Source organism: Platalea leucorodia, assembly GCF_965183815.1.
Source record: "Platalea leucorodia genome assembly, chromosome: 9".
NCBI classification, from domain to species: domain Eukaryota; kingdom Metazoa; phylum Chordata; class Aves; order Pelecaniformes; family Threskiornithidae; genus Platalea; species Platalea leucorodia.
In genome coordinates, this window is record NC_138831.1 from 7,315,795 (window position 1) to 7,339,638 (window position 23,844).

The following is a 23,844-nucleotide window of genomic DNA, read 5'->3' on the forward strand; positions in this document are numbered from 1 at the left end:
ATCTAAGATTTATTTTATTAAGACTCTCCCTAAAATAAATTAAATGGAGCCTACTTAAATGAGCACTTCAGGAAAAAAACCTTGCTAAAGGGAATGCAGGAGAGGTGGGAGGCCACGCACAAGTGCACGTTTGCTGCTGCGTGAAGCTTAGGTATGGGAGTAAAAAAGGGCGAGGGATGGCTCGGATGAGCGATGTCCATGCTAAGCTCCTCTCCCTGCTCCTGCGCGGCTCCGAGCAGGCATGTGGGAAGAAAAAGAGGCTGTGGAAGGATGGTGCACGCTGTGCCCCCTCAAGACAGAGAGAATTTTTCCCTTCCTAGAAGATATATGGATAATTGCCAACACAATTTTATTTTTTTTTCCCAGCAAAGGTCCCTGCAATGGGACTGACTCCAGGTCCGGGTCCGAGTCCTGCCGAGCCAGCCAAGGGCTGCGGCAGCCTCTGCAGCGAAAGCTGCGCTGCTCCGGCTCCTCCAAAGATGCATGGGGAGAAAAAAAGCAAGCTGCACTTCCTCGAGATCAATCTGCCTAATTGTCTTCATTTCACAACTCGCTCGGGAAGGGGGGGAGAGGGGAAAAAAAAAAAAAAAGCAAAAAACAACGCAGAAGAAATAGCTCAGTGGAGGCCATATCAGGATGGGAGTGGGAGAGAGTTAGTGCCCTAATGAGCAGTCTAGCTGCGTAGGAGGGAAACAGGTTGTTGTCTGTCTAAGAGAAAGCGGTGAGTGCGGCTGCAAGCAGATATTAGATGGGAGCCCAGCGCACAGTCTGATATCCGCTCTTCCCCTGATCCTGCAACCCGTCCTCCTGTGAGTAATTCTAACTCACAGTGAGTAGCTCCACTGACTCACGACCAGGCTTTTGGGTTCGAGGAGGGGAAGGAGAAGGGAGGGTGAGCAGGGCTCTCTTTTGGCATCCGATTGTGCCGTGCAAGGCTTACACTCTAGCAAGAAATGCCCTGATCCCGCAAGCACGCCTTGAAGGAGCTGCCAAAATTCAAGTGGGTAACCCCGCTGAAGTCAAAAGCTTCCATTTTTAAGAATAAGCTAATGCCTAAGTGTCTGCAGAGGACTTGCTGAATTAGCTGATATAGCTGTCAGTCTATATTTTGTAATTTTTTTCTGTATACTCAGGTGTGATATCAGGCTCCAAATCAGCAGGTACTGAAACACCTGCTCAGCTGCGGGTGGATCCTCCAGTAAACCAGTGAGAAGTGCTCAGTCGGGTTCCTGAAAATCTGTACATGGATTTTGCCGAAGTCTGCGACTCCCACAGTGCCCTGCATCCTTATTACTCAGTATCTCTGATATTCAGAAGTCAGTTACCAGCGAGGGTGGCCACCTTTGGAAACAGGAGGACAGTCCTGAGCCGTGTCCTCAGGCCCGGCACTCCTGCTGGGCTCTGGGCTGGGGAAAGGCAACAAAAATCCACCAGCTGCAACTTCAGCCTTGGGATATCGCTGGGGCTTCCTAAAAACCCAACTGAGCTGAGCCTAAGGGAGGGGACCTGGCGCTAGAGCCCCAGCCAAGGGCTTGTGCCTCCCCGAGGGCTTGTCCCTCGCCGAGGGTGGTGGGAAGGAGGTGCTGGCTCCCCTAACAGTTGAGCCATGGCTTCTCCTTCGCTGCTGGGAGAGGGCCCGGAGTGACTGTCCCTGTGCACCGAGGACGGCACAGGGCAGAGCAAACCCCCGGTCTCTCCCATTGCCCTCCCCGCTATGCCTGCCCGGACCCCGCCGATCCCACCCTGCCATCAAGACAAAAAAAAAAAAAAAAAACGCCTCCGTCTTGCAAAGACGAACGGGTTCGCTTTCTCATTTCAGGAGAAAATACTCCGTCTGGTATCCCGGCTGTGACACAGACCTTCGAGGAAGCCGAACATACACAGTGACAGTGAAGTGGTAAAACTGCCTTCTGCAAAAAGCACTGTGACTACTGCCACCTCAGCGGGCTGTATCACTGCGTGATTAAGTTCTTACCAGACTTTTTGGTAAAGGCAACCTTCCTGATCTGATAACTGCCAAGGACAAGCCAAATACGCAGGGTCAATCTATGATCTATGCACGTTTAATCCCCAGAAGGCAGATTAAGTGTATAATTGACCCATATAATCCATGTATCATCTCCAGTGAAATGTTTTCTATGTCCGGTTTAGGCAGACATGAGGCCCATAAGAAAGCGATCAGAGACACAGTATTACCATTGCAGTGGATTTCATCAAAGTTAGAGATGGCTTTTTAATCACTCATCTCAGAGACTGCTAGATTTAAGCAGATGAACTAGCACTAAGCACATCTGTTTTAATCCTTATCTTCTACTCAGGCTGGTGTCTTCAAGAAGTACAAGGAAGAAAAAAATAAATTAATTTTTTTTTTTAGGTCCTTGCAATCTTAGGAGCTTCTCTTGGTGTTTTGATCTCTCATATCAAAAGCATGTTTTTGTTTTTTTCGGTAAGATATTGAATTAATCATCAGAGAGAAAAATGCCATCTGCGCTATTTAGGGACTGCATCAGGATGCTGGAATTCGCAGGATCTTGGGGAGCTCGCTCAACGTTCAGTAGCCTTTTGTGTATGTGCTACTCGCCTGCGGCTCGGGAGGAAATATTCGCGCTATGTTTTACATTAGTGTTTACCAATTTATGAGGAAGAAAGGTTGGCATTCACACTATCATCTACTAGTCAATCATAGACTTTCTGGATCACATATGTTCTGACGGGTTGAAACCTATACTGTGAGTATCTAGGGGTGTGTGTAAAGATATACACACATAGACGCATGTATAAATAACTTCCACCAAAGGGCGCAGCCCTTACAAGTAAAACTCCCACTGCCTTCAGACAAAATTACAGATGTATAAACTACGAAATTCTGAGTGCCCCAAGCCAAAGGAGACCTGAATTTTGCAGGATTGGTCTGAAGATTCGAGATCACTCCGAAGGTATTTTCCCATGTTTAAGATACACCCGCCTGCCTCTGCCTCATCGTTCCTATAAACTGTCACGTTCTGCATGTCAACTCTGCCCCCTTTCCAGGGAAAAAGTGATAAAATCTTATTTTCCATCAGGCACTACCAGAGCTTGTGATCCTTCTGCATTGTGTGCAAAACATCACAGCAGTTTAAATCCCAAAGCACCCAGCCATGCACAGGAACGCAGGGAGCGGATGCTCCGATGCTATTCTGAAACTCTTCTGCTACCACTGCTCTCTACCAATGGGCCTTATTACAGTGTTTTAGCTTTAAATGTTATCAAATTAGTGAGCCAGGCCAAGTAAATAAGTCATGTTACTCTGCAGTAAACAGCACTGCCAAAAAGCTAGTTAGGTTTTGATTACCAGCAGAACTCCACGATCAATCTGTTCGTTCAATGATCCCAAGAATACAGATTTTTAAAATTAAGATGACTCTATTTCGGGGGGCGGGGGGGAAACCCTGACTAATTTGCAGAATTAAGAGGATTAACACACAGACCACACAGAAATATTACAATCATCTTCCGCAAACACCAGTATCTCCCAAAACGCATAGCCCTGCTCTGCAGGTGCGAGCAGGGCACGCAACACAGGGGAAGAGAGATGGTTTCTGAGCTAAGAAATCATGGCAAATGCCAAAAAAAGACACATTAACCCAGGTTCTGTCAGGAGCTGGCCTAACACACTCTGCAGCCTCTGCTCCTGGGAGGAAACAAAGGGGAAATGAATGGAAATGCTGGGCAGGACTGCGGAGAAGTGTGGAGATTAGCAATATCCCGGGAGCTGCAAACCCCACCAAACATGCGATAGGCAACCTTGCACCGTGCACCTCTGCTCTTGCACTACTCACGACTGCGCAGAAAGGGGATTTAGCCCTATATTGTGAGGATCTCTAACGTGAATCCCACTGAGACCAGAGGAACTGCCTGCAGGCAGATTTAAGCTGTTTACCTGCCATTGCTGCATATATTAACATATAACATCCTAAAACTGGACTAAGCTTTTAGCTGGGGTAAGCCAGCATTGCTGCACTAAGCCAGCGGAGGAGCCGGCCTCGAAAGTGTTAATAATCTCACTGCCTGGAGAAACTCTGCAGCTAAGAGGATTGCTCCTCTGCTGAGCCAGGGGAAGCGAGAACGAAACCAGGCCCAAGTCTAATTCAGCATTGTAAATACCATTTTTGATTATTCCTCTTCTCTTTCTTACTAAAAAGGTAGGTAGCACCTAAAATGTCCTTGGAAAATATGACCGTCGGTGCAGAGACCAAAGGAGCTTAAAGACCCCGTGGCCGTGCTGCTTTGCTGCGTTAGGCGAGGCGGGCAAAGGGCCGCAGGACTGTGGCTGAGATCAAGCTCAGGACAACAGTGTTAAGCATTTGCTCCTGTCCTTACCAAAACATAGGTGAACACAGCACTGATTTAAACAGGGTCTGGGCCCAGGTGACCCCCACGTTCTCATAAACCCTGCTGCTATTGACCTGCCAGCATCTCAGCCGTGCCGAGAGCTGGCCTCAGGAGCAATTCACTTCAGCTGCAACCTGGCAAAGACGATACATGACTGCTCAAAACATAATTCCAATTTTTGGGTGGCTAGGACTCGGCACGTCCCCCTCCCTCCTTGCGAACCGAAGGCCCCGCAGCTCGCCCCGCTCGCGGGCGCACACTCACATACGCGAGACACGTGCGAAGAGGTCGGCGGCACCGGGTCCCAACGCCGTGCCGCTGGCACAGGGAATGGGAACGGGAATGGGAATTGGAACGGGAACAGGAATGAGAACAGCTCCCACGTGCTGTGGCTCCCGCTTGCAGCCAGCGTGGGTCAAAACACGTGGAGCAATGTAAAAACCCTACTCTTGATTATTTTATTCCGCATGGACCAGGGAGACTTGAGGAGAGCAGGGAAGGAAAGAAAGGTTTTGCACTTTTTGCTTTCCACCAAGGTAGCTGCTCTTTTTTTTTCCATGTCAATTGTTAATTTGTTTAAAATACGGCTTGGTAAAACTAAGTACGAGCGGATCAAACTGAAATCAATATTTGTGCTAATTACAGCCTTCTGAAAATTGGAAATAATGGCCCAAAGGGTACAAACACACCAACTGTGAATCATAGGGAAAGGATGAGGGAAAAGGCAGTGTGGGCATTGAAAAGAACAGTCCAGATGAGCTCTGGAAATTTAACTGCTCATGGAATAAATTTCAACACAAACGAGCAATGCACTCGCAGGCCCGCTGCAGATGGAAGCGACAGTCTTTTGTTTTATGTTTTGTTTTTTCTCCCCATGCCTGCTTGATGGGTGATTTGCGTCTGGTGCTCTGTGCTGCAAACTCTCCCCGGAGCGAGCACGCGCGGCGCCCGGAGGAGGCACTGCCGTGCTCCGCGCATGAATGAGGCATTCTCAGTGGATATGGGTCATGCTAGTAGATGTACACAGTAAGATTATTTGACTCTAATTCATGCCACTTGATATAATGTGATAAAACATTTGACATGAGAGATAAGTTCCATTTTAATCCGATAAGGTACGGGGGAAAGAAAGAGTGGGAATTGTAAAGGAGGAAGAGGTTTCTAAGGGACAGGTAATGCGCAGAAAGAGAGGTATCGAGTGAAGGAGGAGGTTGGCTGGGAAAAAAAGCAGCTTTCCCTGCACACTGAGGAAGCAAACGAGCGAGTAAAGAAAGCGAGGAAGGTTGTTACAGTTCCAGAGCCGGGAGACTGAGAAATGGCACTGCTGAGAGATGAAAGGAAGGAAAGTAGGAACAGAAGCTGCTTCAAACAGAAATCGATATATGGACAAATACCCTAAAGGAGACTGAAACACTAATGCTACAGGCTGGCCGTCAACAGAAAACCTTCGCTATAGAACAGCTACGAGGACAGAAAGGCTATAACACAACAAGAGCAACAGAAACAGAGATATCGGTTAACATGCATCCAAATCCAAAACAAACGGACATCACAGGTCACTGTTCTCTTACAGTCCAATGAATTTATCTTGTGCAACAGAAAAATAGCTCTGAACATCTGGGTCAGTTCCTACCATGCTGTCTTCATCAAGGAGACCATGTCTCAACTTTACCTTTGGTGTCGACACCCCAAGGTGGTCCTCCTGAAATACGGAAGTCCATTCCTAATCAGCTCTGTTTTGGTTAGCTTTGAAAATTAAAATTTAGTATGCTTAATTCGCTGTCAGTTTTGGAGTGCCTGTCAATGAAACACACTGCAAAATGTGCAGAAGAGATGGCCCTTAGCAAACACATCTGCCAAAAACCCGGCTCAAATTTTAACAGCGAGAACAATGACCAAGATGTTCTGTCACAGAGAGATTTTCCACAAGCTTAAACATAGTAAAGGGCTCTCTGAGAAGATGCTGTTCCCTTAAAATCCACGCACAGACAGACCAAGACACAGTAGACTAGAGTACAGATTTAAAGCAGGCAGAGAGCAGATACGAGCCTTAGTCAGAAAGAAAGGAAAGATTTATTTATTTTTTAAAGCTATAACCAATAAGTTTTCTCAAAATGTGACTTATCCTCCTGTCTTATTTTGTCACATTTTGGGTCTCTCCTGCTTGGTGTCCAAGGAGGAGAAGGCATTTACTTACATCAAATAACCTTTCTATATACATCTCCTCATTGACCTTATCACGCAGGACATCCTGAGAGTGGCGGACAAATGTCACATAGGCATCAGCAACATCCATCCCCGGCTTCTGCATGGGGGAGAGAAGAAGAGAGAAAGAGAGAGAGAAACATGAATAGCGGCGCAGGGGGCAGCTCCTCTGTGTAGCCTCATCGCTGCTTTTCCTTCTCCTCCATCTCCTGCTGTCCTCCTGCAGTTCACCCTTTCCTTACCTGACGGACACCGAGTCCCGCCGCTTTGCCCAGCCAAATACTGTGTGCAGCACAAGATCATGCAAAGACACTTGCTCTTTCTCTTCTTTTGCCTAGAGCGAAGCCGGTCAGAGGAATAAAGCTCCTCCTTGACACACCAATGCTGGGAAGTTCTCTTGCTACCTTTGGTGCTGTTGACCTAATGAGTGAACCAGCAAGCCGGGCTGGGGATTTATTGTTTTCTTGGGTCATCTTCTCTATGCGAGCCCTCTGGTTTCTGAAGGTAGGAAGCTAACATCCAGAGCTGGGCTCTTCATTCTTCTTCTATGGTGTGAGGATGTGTGCAGTAAGCAGCTGGCGTTGCAGGAGGCATGCCAAAATCACCTTTCTTTTTCTGTTTAGACTCCTGACTTTAGCTCACATTTAGTGCTGCACTTAAGAATAAATTGGCTAAATGGTGAGTCAGGGAACGTACGTCTACATGAATGTTTAAGCCACTGCTAAACTGCAGGAAGCCTCCCTGTGCTGCCACATCTCTATGGCTCTCTGCAAAATTTAACTGATTTTAAACAGCAACCTACAAGTGTGCAAGATTTTGGGATAACAGCATTTCTTTAAAGAAAATGGGAACTGATGCAGGTGGAAGGGAAAATGCTTTAAAAAAAAAAATCTTGTTTGAGTTCACATTGCTTGATATATTGGAATCAAACTTACCTCAAAGGAAACCCATTAAAATACTGTAACATGAGTCATTACAAGAGCTGCCACAAAACCTTAAATTTCCATGGCACATTGTAAGTTTGTTAATAACTAGTGTCATTAGTTTCCATTGCTGTGATTTACCTCAGATCACAGAGTATCATTTCTCTGCAAGATACGATTGTCAGCCGCTGTAAATTGAAGTTAGTTAACACATCTGTGTAATTTCCAGGGTGAAAATGAGGACAGTTTGGAGAGCAGTAGGAAGGGAGTTTTTTAATACAAAGCAAACAATTATCAAGCAAAGGGCCAGTGCTTGGCCCTTGGGAAGCCAGTTACATTTCTTAACACCTACTGCAACAATGACAAGGTATTAATTTGAAAAACAATGAGGACAACACAAATGTGGCAGTAGTCAAGTGTTACACTTTCAAGCAATTTTCAGCATGCCGATCATGCCCATTTCAAGGTGGCATTAAACGGATTGGTTTGTACCCAGACAATTGCAACGGCGTTTGCGGAATTAGATTTAACCGATGGTTTTCTGTTCAACACCAGGATTTCCCCTCTGTCCTCTAAAAGAGGAGCCCCTAACAAAACAGGTTTTTCTTTCTCCTTCCCCCAGAAAGGCAGTGGCTCGTAGACCACGGGGCATCCTCCCGCAAAGGTCTGGGAGCTGCACGGGGCTGGTGGTTGATCTCATCAAAAATCTTGGGGCTGTCAAGGAAGCCGTTGTAACATGGCTTCATTTCCAGGGGGAGGTGGCGAAACAACCAGAAAATAACCCAGGTGAATGATTTCTGCTCTGTTTTACGCAAGAACCAGAGTGTCTGACTGGCTCCGAGGATGGGAGCAGACCCTGCTCCTCCCGCATGGCCACAATGCTGAGGACCTCCCGAGGGTCTCCCAGGGACAACCAGAAAATGCTTTTGGAAAAGCTTAAAAGGGTTATACAGCATTTTACCGAGGTTGCTTCCCTTGAGATGCTTTACTTTCCAGGAACATAGAGGCCTCAGAGAAGGCCACGCTTTGCCCTAAAAGTTACTTAAAATAACTGTTCTGCGCTCAAATTCCTGGTGACTACATATTTAAGATGCACTCGAACAACTAGGAGTTTCAACTGAAGGGTCTCCCCATTTTCTAGGGCTAGAAATGAATTCTGAGTCTCTCTTTCTAATGCTCTCAGTATCTTGTTTCTTTTACTCCAAGACAGCAGGATGCCGATCTCGGCATTGGGATATTTTAAACCAAGCAAGATCTCTTACTGTTCAAGAGTTTGTCTTCCTTATGCTGGGCTAAAGATACGGCAATGGTAGGAAAGGTTTCTTTTGGGCTAAAGGGATGGAAACACTGAACGCAGATGATGTGGTCCAAGACGTTTGATAAAATCACATTGTCGTGTGAGAGCACGCAGAGCAATCGCATCCGCATCCGCATTAAATGTACATATGTACATTATACATACAGGTCATCAAACTGAACTGAGTTATTGATTTACACTGCCCAGTTTAACTGGATACAGGAGCTGGTGTGGTATATTAAGATCTACTCTTTTTGCATTTGTAACTGCTCAGGATCTTTCTGCCTGTAAATGTTACACTAACCCCTTATTCCAGCCAATATTCATATATTACACTTCAACTTAATTTAAATGTAAATTTCTGGCAAGTTAAGTGCTCTGTCTAAGAATGTTAAGGGCTCTTTTCCTTACGAATCAAGGTCTAATTAGAGGAGACGATGTACAGTTTTCCTATACCAATTACAGAAAAACGGAAAAAATTATTTTCATTAACAATTTCCCAAACACATGTTGCTAGCTCATCACCATTTCCCCAAAGTAATAAAAAAGTCATTTTCTGAAAGAGTAAAATAAACCAACAATTAGAAGAACAAAAATAAAATAGATTAGCTAATGTGTTAGATGTGTGTTGGCTCAGTTCTAACATGTCTGGACCTTTTTGTTTGGAAATTATACTGTATTTGTACAAGTCCAAATGAAGAATTAACAGAATGCACTGCTCCCATTTTTTTTAAATGTGATTCAAGCCAATTGCATAAATATGGTACCTTTTTGACACCATCTGCAAATTACTGCCTAAACAGCCTCGTAGGTCTCCATAAGAGGGTAACTGCTCATTATTAACGTCATGGAGATATTCTTTCCAGTTCAAATGTTAGAAGTGTGAAGGCCCATGGTTCAATCTTGACTGTTAATGCATAACGTGGGCTGCTACACATGCCATAAACCAAAGCACGATGCAAATTACTATGACAGAAGTTGTTTAAATTGTGCTTACGGGTACATCCACGTATTTGGAAGCAGCCTTCACCTGTAAAAGGAACAAGAAGAGAGTTTACACCATCAGTACATTTTCAGGTCTTTGCTTTTTCTTTCAACACCTGTAAGAGCTTCTCCAGCCAAGACTTGGGACAACGTAATGCTGAGTGGGGGAAAAAGGGTGATAAAAACTACGTTTCCTGTCTAAAAGAATAGGCAAGGGTGGTATTTTTGTTGTTGTTGTTGTTTTGGAGAGGTAACTTTACTGCTGCTAAAGCTCTAATAGCAACAGATGATAGTGTGGGAGTTGTGCTTCTCCCTCTTCTACTTCAGCGAGCGGGGGAAGACGGGGTTCGTAAGTAGGCATCGTTATTTTCTTCAGAGGCCTTGTTCTCTGCCTGATGCCACGTGTCTCCAAAGGCAGCGCGTGTCTCTTCTGTCGAGACCCGCATCCTGGGGACCGTGGGACCCCCCGGCACCGTGGGCACAACAGCACAGCAGGGCTGGCAGGCACCGGCACCAGGGTGGCCACCAGAAAGCGCCCAGAGGACCCTAATTTTGCCCCCTGCCCGTAGTCCCACACGCGGCATGCTTCCCCTGCCTTTGCACGCTGCAGCCTGGGACATTATTTTCCCCTTTTTTTGCTGGCCCTGACGCTGGCAGGAGCTCGCAGACCGTGTTGGGGCAGCGTGCTCACACCACGCTGCAGAGAAGTGCCCCAAAGCTCTTCTGCTCCCCAGACTATGAACAGCTACATTAGTTTCCCATGATCTTTCCCCCCTTTTAAAAGATGTTATTTGAGGGAGGGTATTGGAGGGCAGACGCTGCACTCTGCAGTGTCCGCACAAGCCGGCGGGGGCTGCAAGACCCCAAATTTACTTTGTCTCTGGTTTGCCACGCAGCAGGGTGCACATCGCCTGGCACAGGAGGCGGGGTGGCCCCCAACGTCAGGGCCAACTTTTCCAACTGAGCAGTGCCCAGCTGGCCAGAGAGCCCTTTTTCCCACTGTAGCATAAGGCACCGTGTCTAGAAAGAGTACGGCTGGGATTTTCCACAACGCTTCTGCTTTTAATTAGGGTAAGCGTTGCCGGCCATCTTTGTTTGGGTGTAAAAGCTCACCTGCTTTTAAATATTTCTAAAGCTACCATTAAAACAGCCTAAATATAACACGCACACAGTTGCATCTTGGGATGAATAAATTATGTGTCCCGAATGAGAGAATGAATGTATGTGTGAGACAGAATGTGAGAGTGGGTGGAAGCACTCATATGGTGTGTGTGGGGGGTGCATAATTAAGCACAATGAGGCGATACAAAAGACCAGACTGGTGGTAATTGCCGAGGTGAACGCTGCAAGTATTGGCAGCGCCCGGGCTGCCGAGCCGGGGGGCAAGAGCAGAGGGAAGGGCAGGAGGAGGGTGCCGAGCGCCTGCCGCCCCGATGCGACCCAAGGTCTGGCTCTCCCAGGGGATGGAGGGGGACGGGGCACGTCCCAGCACACGAGTTTACAGAGGAGGCAGCAAAATCAGTGCCAAGCCCTCGCTCCCAGCGAAGAGCAAACGCTCATCTCTCCTCCACGTATCCCCGTCCCCGGCTGGTCGTCTGGACACCTCGCTCTTTCACTGCATTTATCCTCACAACTTTCTTGGGAGGTAACAAAGCGCTATCCCTTGCTCCTGCCGAACGGGATCGGAGGAGCCCCAGCCTCCCTGCGTGAAGGCAGCTGGAGCCCGGCCAACGGCTGCAGCTCCGGAGGAGCAGGCAGTCACGGCACACCCACGCCGGCGTGGAGCAGCCGCAGGCAGGGCTGCCCAAGCGAGCTCCAAACGAGCTCTTTTTCTGAGCAGCAAAGCTAAACAACCAGGAGGAAAGCTCGGAAAATGATGCGGCTCAACAGCCTGCAGAATCGAAGCCAGGGTCCGTGCTCAGGGCTGCACCGTGCCATGCACCTGTATCTTCAAATATCAGAGAGGGCTTGAAGTAATGCAGCAGCAGCCCAGGAAAGCTGCAATCTGAGCCTGGATTTAGCACTCTTAGGTCCAGCTTAACGCCACCATCTCAAGCTGCCTTCTTCCCCAAAGCCAAGAGGCAACAAGAATAACTCAGTCGGCTTCCTGCGATCTCCCCCCTCCACCCACAAAAAAACTGAGCTGCTTCTCCTGCCCACTCCCCTTTAATCAGAATAATTACTTGTTTTTCTTTAAACTCAGATTTGGCTACATTTAGTGAAATTTCCAAACTGCCGGATGTTGTGTGATTTTCGCTAGGCTGCCGTTTTTCACAAAGTATGTGACTTTGCCATGAAACGTCTCAGTTTACCATACAAATTTTGCGCAGAACAAAAATAAGATCTTTTACTTCTGTCTCCCTCAGGTAATACGCAGTCTTCAGTTTTAATTACCGTAGGTGTAATTCTCCGCCTACAGAGGCCATCCAGATTAAAGGGAATTTTAGCAGCTGTCATTCCTGTGACTCAGTGGATCCGCACATGCAGACGGCCAGCCAGGGCCTGGGCTGCTGCTGCCGAGATGCGCTTAAATGTAGCAACAAACAGAAAAAAAAAAGTCTGGCCAAATTTAGAAGGGTATTTTCCTCCCAAAGTGCTCTGCAAGGAGAAGTGGCTAGTGAGAATTTATTAGGACAACAGATGCATTAATTTTATCTTGAATTTCGAGGCAAGAATTGGAAATGAGGATATCCTACTAGGTGATAAAACTGTCTGTCACAAGACCCCCGATTACATGTCACTTGCAGAGCGCCTGGAAAACACGCGATGAAAGAAGTCGGTGGAAGGGGGTGGGAGACTAATGCTTTCTAGAGCTCAGCGGCTTGGACCACCACACTTTGTTGTATTTGTTCAGACAGTGAAAACGTGGGAGGTGGTGCAAGCATGCTGTAACAAGAGAGTTTCTCTATTTATCATTGCAAAGACTAAACACAGCAAATCCCATTACTACAGCAGCGAAGGGAGACTTTCTAAGCCCAGTGCCAAAGGGGTCGGGGCTGTTCCTCAGCCTCCTCTTGTGGCTGGTGCTGCCCAGTGGCTCCCAGTAAACAAGTGGGCCAAAGCGAGAAATGTCCCTTGCCCAGAAAGGAGCAATCCTGCTCCTCCGCAGTGCGCCCAGCCTCCTTGCTGGGGGCGAGGGCTCAGCACCTTCCTGGGGACGTGCACACACCACGCACAGTAACTATTTGGATGCACACCCCTTCCCGGCTGGAAGCTCAGGAAACCGAAGCTGTGGAGCTGGGCTCAAAGGCTGCGGGGCCATCGGAGCGGGACAGACCATTTTGCAGCTGCTGGGGCAGCTACTTGTCAGTAAGTGTCCGAGGAGCAGCAGAGTGAGGATGCTTCACCCCCATGCACCTACGTGCTGCTTCCTCACGGGCGCCCAGAGCCCACGTGCGGCTGGGGGGTTCGCCCAGCAATGGAAGGGAGCACCACTCGGCAGCCTAAACAGTAGGATGTGGTGGGAGCAGCGCAGCATCAACCGAGGAACAGCTTGGATTCACGGAGAAGGAAGGGCTGCACATTACACCGTCTACCCAGGCTGATGCTGGTACTTCCGATGCCTGAAAAGCTGCCGCCTCCACATCCTCTGCTGCTGGCACGCGAGCATCTCCTAACCCTCAGCCGCACTGGAGTGAGGGAAGGTAACAACCTCAAGCCATCCCCTGCATCCCACCGAGCAGGGCGAGCAGAGCCCCGGGGCTGTAACCACCCAGAGGTTATCCTGGGAGAAGAGCTGCACTGCGGGCAGGGAATGGGACACCCTCCCTTCCCCTCCTCCTCTGAAGAACAAAGTGCCTCCAGCACACCTGAAAAGTTGTGCTGCTTGGTTTGAACCCCACGGCAGTTTAGATAAGCTGCCAGACTGTGTGTGCACACAGCTGCCCGTGAGCAGAGTTTCTTGTAGGAAAGCTGGTGAGCTTTCCTACATCCATTCTTACCATCCCCGTTTCCAAACGGATCCTACAAAACTGCCTCAAACTCAGCAAAAAGGACCCAAGAGTAGCAAACAACAGATAATTACAAGTAGCTAAGACAACTCCTGAAAGAGATTTTGGAAAGCTTTCCCAGTTTGCAGAGCAGTGCCTTCTGCCCAGTCTCCGAGAACAAGTGAGCGCAGGACAGGCTGCGGATGAGGGTAGCGGGGACGGTGGGTGAAAATGTTAATGCAACTTTCCAAGCAAGCCCAGACACATGCATTTGGGTGCACACCTGCCTGTGAGCTGCGCTAAGAGAAGCCACGCTTGCAGACGCTCTTGTAAACTGGCATGCATTTTCAGAAGACCTTTGAAAATCGGCTGCTATGTGTTTGTCCTAAGAAGCTGTCATAACACTTTTCTGGAATACAACTCACATGATTGCTAAACCCTTGTGGATACTGAGGTGAATTTTGCATGGATAGTGTTCTTGTCCTGTACTTTTCTGGGAAATATGTAATGGGATGAGCTGTGGATTGGTTCTGCAATGTTAGGGAGAAATGTGTCACGAGAGGCACCTCGTGCTGCGTAACCTCATGGCATTTTCCCCACCTTGTTCTCTTTTAGGCACACAAAGGCACTCCCTAGATCTCCCTTACTTTGTTTTTTACTTCTTAAGATGGGCACTGTTACAGCCAGAAGAATGAAAGGAACACACCTGTCATGCAAGGTGGCAACGAAACAACTCCTTTGGTTAGGGGAATTGCGTGTACAGTGCGATGATTTTTTTTTCATCTTCATACGCATCCTCAACAGAATAAATTCCATCAGCCTGAATGATGACTGGAGATAGCCTTACACCGTGCTACAATAAGATGGCCTATGCATCCTGGGTGTTTAGGTACTGTATATTTGCATACAGGTTGTGTATTCAGTGTTCAACCATCACAGAATGGCAGAATTATTATGTAGCTGATCTAGTCCTGGGAGAGCAGGAGATTACAACTCAGGGAAAAAAAAAAGAAGAAAGCAGAATATTGTCTGTACTTACAGTAAATGACAGGAAAGAAGAAAACAAAGTTCCTTCATCGTATCTAGACAGTTTGGCCAAGACTCCTTCCAAAATGGTGACAAACTATGAAGACAAAAAATACTGCAATTATTTTTAATAATTGAACAAAGGTGTAAAAATCAGCATCAGCTTCAGAGAAGTCAGTGGAGCTCTCAGCATTGCCAAAGGAACGGACAACCTGTCCCTGAGGGAGCGGGCCGGGGAGGGGGGAGAAAGGAGCATCGCCTTTCGGGTGCTACGTCTCGCTGGGTGGGATCACCCCTCAGTGCCATGGGTGATGTGGGGACAGGAGGTGGGTGCAGCGTGCGGGGAAGCCAGCACAGCCTCTCCGGACGGGGAAGCCGGTGGTTCTTGCTCCCAGTACGCCGTGTCAAGCACGCAGCTAGCTGGGTATTCTTGCAGAAGAATCGAACTGGCATATGTTGGCGGATTATGTTTAAAGGTCTCCACTGTATAATAGGGATGACTTGTTCTCAGAAAGTTTGAAACTAGAGGAAAACACACCCCACCATCTTTCTCCCTACGTACCAATTCCCCTCTGTGTTAGCGCAACACACCAGACCTACACAACAACCCAAGGGAAATGCTGGCAGCTGAGCTAGAGGAGCCGACTCTGATGAAAAACAATTTCCAAACAATTAAACCTGACATTTTGGAATGTATTTCCCACTACTGTCACCTCTAAATTAATTTCTTAGAAGAGCATATGGCGATCTTGCACAAGACGAGTTATTTTGTCCGCACAACCTTTCGCGTGGGAGTGGTGACCACCCCTGCGTGCCACCCCAACGTCTACGCACCAGCATTTAGCGGTGCCACCCCCTGGCTGCAGCTACCCTCAGTGCCGTGGGGTGATGCTGACCTCGGGGTGCTACCCCATCAACATAACACCTATTCCTTAAAACCCCTTCTGGCCCAGTACGGCAAGCCTGCTAGCAGCGTATTACATCTCACGCAGTTCCTAATCATCAAAGAGTCACCATGAAAGGACTGGGAGGTGTATGATCTTGCCTGTGAGAAACAAGAAGCCAATTCAACATCTTAATGTGTCACATTTTAATGGAAACGCACATATTAAAAACACAATGTTAACAGTGAATCACTTCACCTGAAGCCGAAGGTTACCTTTGCCACTAGGAGTGTTATCATTTCTTTGACGGTTTCCTCAATTAGTTCATCTATTTTTGAATGGTACTGGTGCTAAAGAAAAATAAAAGGAGAGGGGGAGGAAAATATTAGCATTGATCACAGGCAAGAGCTCTATGGTTGTCAGTCTTTTCCCTTGGTAAACCACAATATGCAGTAGTATTAAACCAAAGAACTATGAAGCTTATTACCCTGTGCTCCACTATAGCGGCCAGTGATTACTTACACTTCTAGGAGAGACCTTGAATTCAGGAGAATCTGACATCAGTTTGTGAAGCATGGGCAAACCCTGCCCTCTTCTGTGTGCCTGCAGCTCCGGGAGCCACACGCACAGGGCGGAGGGGAGGCTTTGCCATGCCCGAGAGCACCAGCACCCAGGGATCCTAGAGACCCTGAAGCCCTTTTGCTTCACTTCTGTGGGCATGATCCTGTTCACTTTTCATATGGATTACACCTGGCAATGAGATACGCCTGCCGCCGGAGGGAAACGGGCAGCCCTGGCCTAGGGCACCGCAAACCACGCAGCCCTCGGAAGGGGACTGGGGAGGATTTGCTGCACCCGGGGAGTCTGCAGTGGGTTGAACCACCGGGGATGATGCTGTGCACGTCCCATCTACTGCAGCAAAGCACGTGAACCCACGTTACCCACTGGGTTCAGCAGGGACATGGTTCAGTTAAGTACTTGTTTAAATGCTTTGCTCAGTGACTGTAAGGTAGACTTAAAAAACCCCAGCAAATCAAGATGAGCCTTTTTGTCCCATGCAAACCCAGCAGGCAGTGCAGCCCCGAGCCCTGGGTGTTAGCAGATCCCGCAGCACGAGCTCAGAAGCGGCTGACCAACGCCAGTGCCTGCAGCAGCAGCGTTTCTGAGTCTTCAACCCAATTTCTGCACATGCCAAACCTTGCTTAGCTTGGGAGCTCTGATGCAATCAGCTGCAATATGGCTAGAATAGGTACTAAAATACAGTCTTCTACTAATTTAGAAAAGACCTGTTTCCAATACAAGATTTAATTAGTGAAAACATACAGTATATTCTTATTTTCAATGGACTGAGAAAATACTGATTATGACTGCTTTCCAACACAAAACATTTGATTTTTCAGTCAAACATTTCAAGCACTGGTGCTAGTCACTATATTCATTACCACTTGGCATTAATATTGTTTTAAAATGTTAACATCAAATCACATTGAAAGAGACAAATCTGCTTTAAATACTAATCAGACTTTGGGAAGGAAGACTGAGAGGGCTTTACAAATGCTAGATGTTGGTCTCAGTGTCTGATCGCTAGTCTCTGCACTGCTCTACAGTTTGGGGATTTTTTCCTATGACAGTAACGTATTAATACAGGAATTTGGAAAAAAGAAAATAAAAGTAGGACACACTTACCCACTCTTTAGCAAACTTTTCAGATGATTGGGGACAGAAATAAAGAGGAAAGTGCAAAAGACAGGAAAAAGAACATATGAAGATAAACAATGAATAAACCAAAATCTTTAAAAAAAAGGGACATATGAGAACAGCAGCATCATGCACAGAAACGATAAGCAATGGAAAATGAAACGTGACCAAAACCTCCTTTCACTGAAATATGCTACTTGTAGCATTTGCAGACAGTAAAATAGGGGGAGGGGGTGGGATTGTACCTAACTGCTGACAGTCTCTCATGGTTTTATTCCACTCCGAAGAGGAGGGCGACCGGCTGTTGACAGGCAGGGTTCAGCATCGGGGCAGCTGCACACCCGTCACCAGGACGTACCCGACGGGTGAGCCCTGCTGCAGGGCAGGCAGGGCAGGCAGGGCAGGGCGGGCAGGGCAGGGTGCATGGTGCAGCACGCCATGGCCGCAGACCTGGCTGGGGCCACTCAGAGCCTCACCCACGCGGGAGGACAGGCTGGCACCGCCACGCTACAGGCTGCGATCTGCTGGGCCCGCTCAAAGGGAAAAATATACATCAACAAGCAAGTGATATTTGCATTTGCAGTTCCCATTTCCATGTCCTGCTTTGCAGGTCAAGACATATACAAGTCCCTTATATGGATCATAGTTATGATTAAGCTGTTTAATGCAGAGTTAGCCTTTATCAGGTGCCAGGATTGACCTGGCCGTGCCCAGCACAGCTGGAGATGCACAGCTGTGGGGTGACAGGGACCTGTAACAGCTGGGTACGGGTAGGAGCTGCTGACATCCTCGGCATACACTCCTTGGCAGGACCTCCTAAGGGAGATGGAGAAGGGATTGCGCATACATTGGGGGTGTCCTCCCCATGACGTTTCCCTGCTGCTGCTGCATTTTCTGTGGGTGTGGAAGACCTCGCAACCGGGGATTTAGCTAACTGCTTTCATTGGGTAAATCATGAGTTTTAACTCAAAAATGGCTAGCTACGTGCAAAACAATACACTGTGAAATGCACTGACCAATGCATTTTCAATTAAAAGCTTGTTTAAAAAGCAAATAAGAGCCCTGATGGAATAAAACGGCAGCTCAGAGCAGGAGAGGACCCTGTGCATGCACCAAGGTGGTGTTGGCAGGACTCTGACCGCTCATTCCCATTGTGGCCTCAGTCCCTGGGGCAGACTCAGACCCGGTGCCAGGGCCAGCGACTGTGCAGAATAGGGCCCGTGAGGCTGCGGGTCCTGCCCCGGGCAGCTGCAGCGATGTGCGCCCAGCACAGCCCGTGCTGCAGCCCCAGCTCCACCTTGGGAAGATGAGCCCCGGCCAGGACGGGGTCAGAGAAGGCGGCATTTTGGAAAACGACTGCTTGGTGCTGCTTTCACAGACGCTTGGCTCATAAACCAGCATTTCCAACAGCTCCTTTTACATTTCTTATGAAAACGCCCAAGGTTAAAGATTGCATAACTGGTTTGCTTTACCCAGCGTAGCCCCCGCTTTCGATCGAGTTCATCGCAGCTTTGTATTAGCTCAATTATTACAATCCATAATCAGTGCACTACAATGATTCAACTTGACTTTATGTGATGAGTATCTTGCCTTGTCATGTAACAGATTGTGTGTACGTTGTATTTCTCTAAGGACCATCTGACCTTAGATATTAAATAGAAACATACTAGACCAACTGAGAAACATTTAATACATACATTTATCCCCTTAGATGTATTAAAAATTCAGAGGAAAAATAAATATTTAAGATGGTAAAGTATGTTTACCAAATGTTTTAACAGCTGCCTTTAGAGACAAGGAAATGGAAATGAAATGATGGGTGTTTGTTTCACAGGGTAATGCTTGCAAAATGCGTTCAAGTATCTGTTAAAGTGAGTGTAACTGAAGTTAAGTCTTAAAGGGAAGGCCCTTGGGGTGGGAGGGAAACGGCAGGAGCGAGGTCAAATAACGTGCTGAGAGAGTCTCTGCTCATGTACAGCTTGGACCGTCAGAAAAATCAGTGGTTTGTTTCTAATCAAAATGTCTTCTCCAACTAGATCTGGGCAAACGCCCCTGCCTGAGCACTGCAGTGGGCAATCCGAGCCCTTTTTGCTGCTTTTGAACTGTCTGCAAAGTGACCATGTATTTTAGGAGCCAGGCGGCGGCTGCAGCACTGAGAGAGGGTCCCGTCAGCGAGGAGTGTCTGTGCCTCCCTCCCCGTCCATCCCTCCCCAGCGGGGCTGCAGGCGGCCACGCACCAGGGACGGGGGACAGAGGGACTCAACGATGCACAGACCCAGCTCCCCAAATTACGGAGGAAGAGACAGGCTTGAAACCCGGTTTCTCATCCCTCTGCTGTCTATCCGACTGTCTCATCATTTCCACCGGGGACTGGACCAGGTGGGGTGGCATTTTGTCCTCCCCTCACGGGCTGTAACGACAGACCTATATCTTTACCCCCGCAGCATGACCATCTCAGCGCACAGGTTTAGACAGCTTCAAGAAGAGGAGATGGAGGCAGCTGAAATACGGAGTGGCACGAGCAAATGGAGAGGGAGGTAGGAACACTCATTGAAAGGAAGAAAAGAAAAAGGGAGGGTGTATAAAATTCTGCAGCCCTAAATGGTAACTTATGCACCGACAATTTACATCTGCTTTACAGGTCTGTTAGTTCAGCTATCTGTTAAAAACCTCATGCCCCAGCAACTGCTGCTTGCCACAGGAGCTAGGCTGTCTCCGAGCTGCCGTACCAAACACCTTAAAGCGGCACTGGCAGATTTGCAGAGCTAATCCCCGCTGCAGCTGAGAACAGCGGACAAACAACGTGCTGCTGCCTGCTCCCCTCTCACTTGCAGTTTGACTCAGGCCGAATGTGCAACGTGACTGATGCTCAAAATTTGGAGGAAACTGTGGCAAGTACAGAGCATCACAAGTTAGCATGGAAAGATGCAGCGAGTGCCTGGGCACACTACCCAGACACAGCTGATGTTATCGGTCTTGTGCCATCTGAATACTTAACCTGACAGTTTTATGAATGCAATGAGCTTGCTCTGTCATGATATCAGTCTGCTTGACCTCCAAAATGTCCCTGTCCCCAGGGACTGTGCTAGTATAATGCACAAGGGTTTGATTCTGGTTTGCAGTGGGGAGCATCGCAACCACGGCCCTTCCTGGCTGACGGGTGCCAGGGCAGATGTTGCAGCAGCTGCGGGCTGAGGGATTTGGGGAGATAAATGGGTATGAATATGGAACACAAAATGTTAGAGAAGTTCATGCCCAGGCTCGGACAACAAAAGCCCACTCAAGATCTGCCTCAGCTGACCTGGAGGACGAAGGAAGAACCTGATGATGAGCAGTTTGAAACCTCTCTTGCAAGGTGACTGCCGCAAATAAAATGTCATAACTGAAACATGTATAAGAAAAATAAAAAGAACAGCTGGGTCTGATCCAAGTACCACTGACAGCAGGGCAAGGATCCCTGCTGCATTCAGTGGCCTTTGGAGCAAGTCCTCTCAGAGGAACAGGGTGAGGTAAACAACCAAAAAAAACCCAAAACCAACTTGTAATGATTCACCGCAAAATCTGACCATGGAAAGTTGTAGCAAAAGGGCTTACCTAGGAAATGCTGACAAGCAGCAGGACAGGACAGCCAAACAGTATTTGTGAATTTATTCTAGACTGGTATAGGAATATTTAATTTGGCTTGAAGCCACTGTAGCAAAATGATCATTATGATGCATTTAATCTAGTCCAATTTACTATGTCTTTCTAATTCATAGATCAATTCCACCTGCAACTATGGCTTCAGAAGAAAAAAATATATCAACAATTAATTAAAACAGGTTTGTTGTTTGGCAACTTGAGTCATTAAGAACCTGGAGATCCAGGATCATCAAGCTTGCTGATTATAGCCAGTACTCAAGGAAGTCACAGCAGCTGGAATTTCAACCTGCTTTTGGAAGTTATCTATTTTGGTGTTTTTTTTTTTTCTTTTTTCCTTACAAGCATCACAGCAACAACTTGGCACTTCCGTTTTCCTTATGTTTGTCTACAGAAAATAGTCATACACAGAAAGTGTGTTGCTGACACCTGGCTCCAAGGTGCAGTTAATGACTCGGTATATATGGCCATTATGCATCAAGCAAGCTTAAGAGATACCTTATGCACACCACAGTCCTTGCAAAAAGTCACTCCTAAGTGACAGGGATTCCGAATCTTTATGTTCATTAGGTTTATTTGAGAGCAACCCCCCGCATATTCATCTGCACAATCTATATAGAAGGGTAAATCCACAACTCATATAACGCCTCTGAAACGAGCACAACAGGAGATAGGAAATTTCATGACGTTGCCTTTAAAAGCTGTGAAGGGAAGAACCTGCATTTTTACCTCTTGGCCCATTTCCATACTGCAAAGCTTTGTTGACTGAGCTTTGGCATCCACCATGACATTAAACATGGTGCATATTGATTGAGGGACTCGGAAATCTGTTGATCGGCTGGTTTTCTGCAGCTTTACTTCAAATGCAATCCTGGTTCTGTTAAGGAAAAGAGAAAAAGACGTTTCAGTTGCTTTTTAACATACTGAAGCTATTAATAATGTGAAACAATACTGAGAAGAGTTCAACAAACCAGAAAGCCGAATGCTCCTAGGAGTGTTACAATGCAATTGTTACAAATGTGCTTTTACTAAAAATGATTTTGCAGTTTAAAAAGAAACCCACTTTCCAGAATATACACTATTTATAAAGTGTGCAACGGTTTCAGGGAAACTATGACTTTCTCATGCTTGATAAACAGTGTGATGATGTTACAAACAGCAGTGTCAATGTACACCGACAATGTGGTTGCATTAGCTGATTTATAACCACAGACAAATAGCAAGCCTGATGCATTAAAGGGAGCTCCTGTTGCTCCATGGCATCAACGACAAATAACAGAAGCTCGCTCATTGCTTGACTGAAAGGACATTGCCAGATCATTGCATTTTTAGGTCTACGTGATTTTTTTTGCTTGCTGAAAGTTCCTAATAGTCTCATGCGTTCATAGAAGTAGTTTCCCTGAAGGATACATACTCACCAGAATACGTCTGCAAAATGTGCACGGGCGCAGTCGTGCGCATAGGAACACAGGCACACGCATCGCATGAGCCCGCACCTCACTGCTCTCCTGAGCTTTCACCGAGCTTAAATTTGACATCCCTGGCAGTTACAAACCGTGTTACACCAAGAGCTTTGCTGGGGCAAAGACTATAGGATTTGATCCCGTGTCGTATTTTAAAATACCAAGGTATCTGTGACTCTAACGTGGGGAATGCTCTGCAGTATGGTGGGCACTGCCTTGCCTTTCTTTGGAGCCCCTCTGCAGATTCCTGAGGTACTTCACTAATCTAACCCAACACAGAACAATTATCACATCAGACAGAATCTGCCAACAAATTAACATAGGAGCTTCAATTTAGAAATAACAAATAATATCAGCTGCAGCTCAGGAATAACTCTGATCTTGAAAGATTCCCCAAGGGTTATGCAAATGAAAACTCATTTACAAATGTGAAACTCCTGTTCTTGGGATGAGATCTGAGCTGGTACATAGGTCCTCCTGCCTGGATTTATTAGTGAAACAGGCCTTCCTTGCAAGGGCTGCTTTCCTGACAGCACCGAAATACAACCAAGTGCGGAAGGCGGGGTGGCTCCTCCATGGTATTCAACAGTTCAGAGACAGACGCGAAGAAAAATGTTGTGTCAAACTGAAATTGCTAAAGAAACCTTAGCCAGGCCCTGTTTGCAGGTGATATAAATAGGGAAGGCAGCATATTGGTTTACATCAGCAGTGGCATTTGAACTGATTTAATTACCAGTGCCAGATTTAGCCTGGACTCGGGGACTAGAATCTTGATAATTACTGAAAGGACCAAAAGTGACTGGGATTTTCCATCTCCTCGCAGAGATGAGCATGTTCCTACTTACTTATGCTCAGAACCATTATATATAGTCATACCATTACAAGCTGGGCCAGGTTTTTACAGAGGGGCAACATATTTGTAGAAAGGTTGAAGCAGTTGGGAAAAAAAACCCTGGCTTTCAGGCACACAAGCCCTTCTTCAGATGTACCTGGAAACTTGCTTATTCTTCCCAGTTATCTCAGCTGAGCTAACCTGGTCTGATTTCTACAGATCACTGCAGCTGTAACTGCACTGCAGGTGTAGCAAAGGTGCCTTGGTTCCAGTTTTATAAAAAAAAAAAAAAAAAAAGAGAAATAAGTGTTTTGCTGGTGGTGCTGGGGGCAGAGCAGAGAGCAGAGCTCCAGCACTGGCTTTGCTCCTAGAGGACGGTGTGACAACTGGAGGCCAACTGAAGCTCCGCGTTCGTGCCAGCCAAAGGACCAAAGACGAGCTGCTGCAATAAAGGGGGACTTGCTCAATGCCAAAGCCATCACGACCATCTAATTGCACTTAAAATGTACTGGGTTTTGTTCCAGAGCAAGCCTTGAGCTGCCTGCCTTCCAGCGGGTATCCTGCCTACATCTCGGGGACCAAACGTGCCTTCT

At 47.2% G+C, this 23,844-nt stretch overlaps 1 protein-coding gene across 4 annotated transcripts in view; it reads right to left on the reverse strand.

Moving 5' to 3' along the window:
* Positions 1–23,844, reverse strand: part of CADPS (calcium dependent secretion activator) — a gene marked incomplete at both ends in the record, with an annotated part of 223,892 nt that overhangs the window by 14,776 nt on the left and 185,272 nt on the right. For all 4 annotated transcript variants that reach the window (XM_082322562.1, XM_082322559.1, XM_082322560.1 and 1 more), the window contains 5 exons: positions 6,569–6,676; positions 9,794–9,826; positions 14,749–14,832; positions 15,895–15,969; positions 21,686–21,833. In XM_082322562.1, the coding sequence (XP_082178688.1) occupies positions 6,569–6,676; positions 9,794–9,826; positions 14,749–14,832; positions 15,895–15,969; positions 21,686–21,833 (448 nt within the window). The remainder of the gene's footprint in view (positions 1–6,568; positions 6,677–9,793; positions 9,827–14,748; positions 14,833–15,894; positions 15,970–21,685; positions 21,834–23,844) is intronic.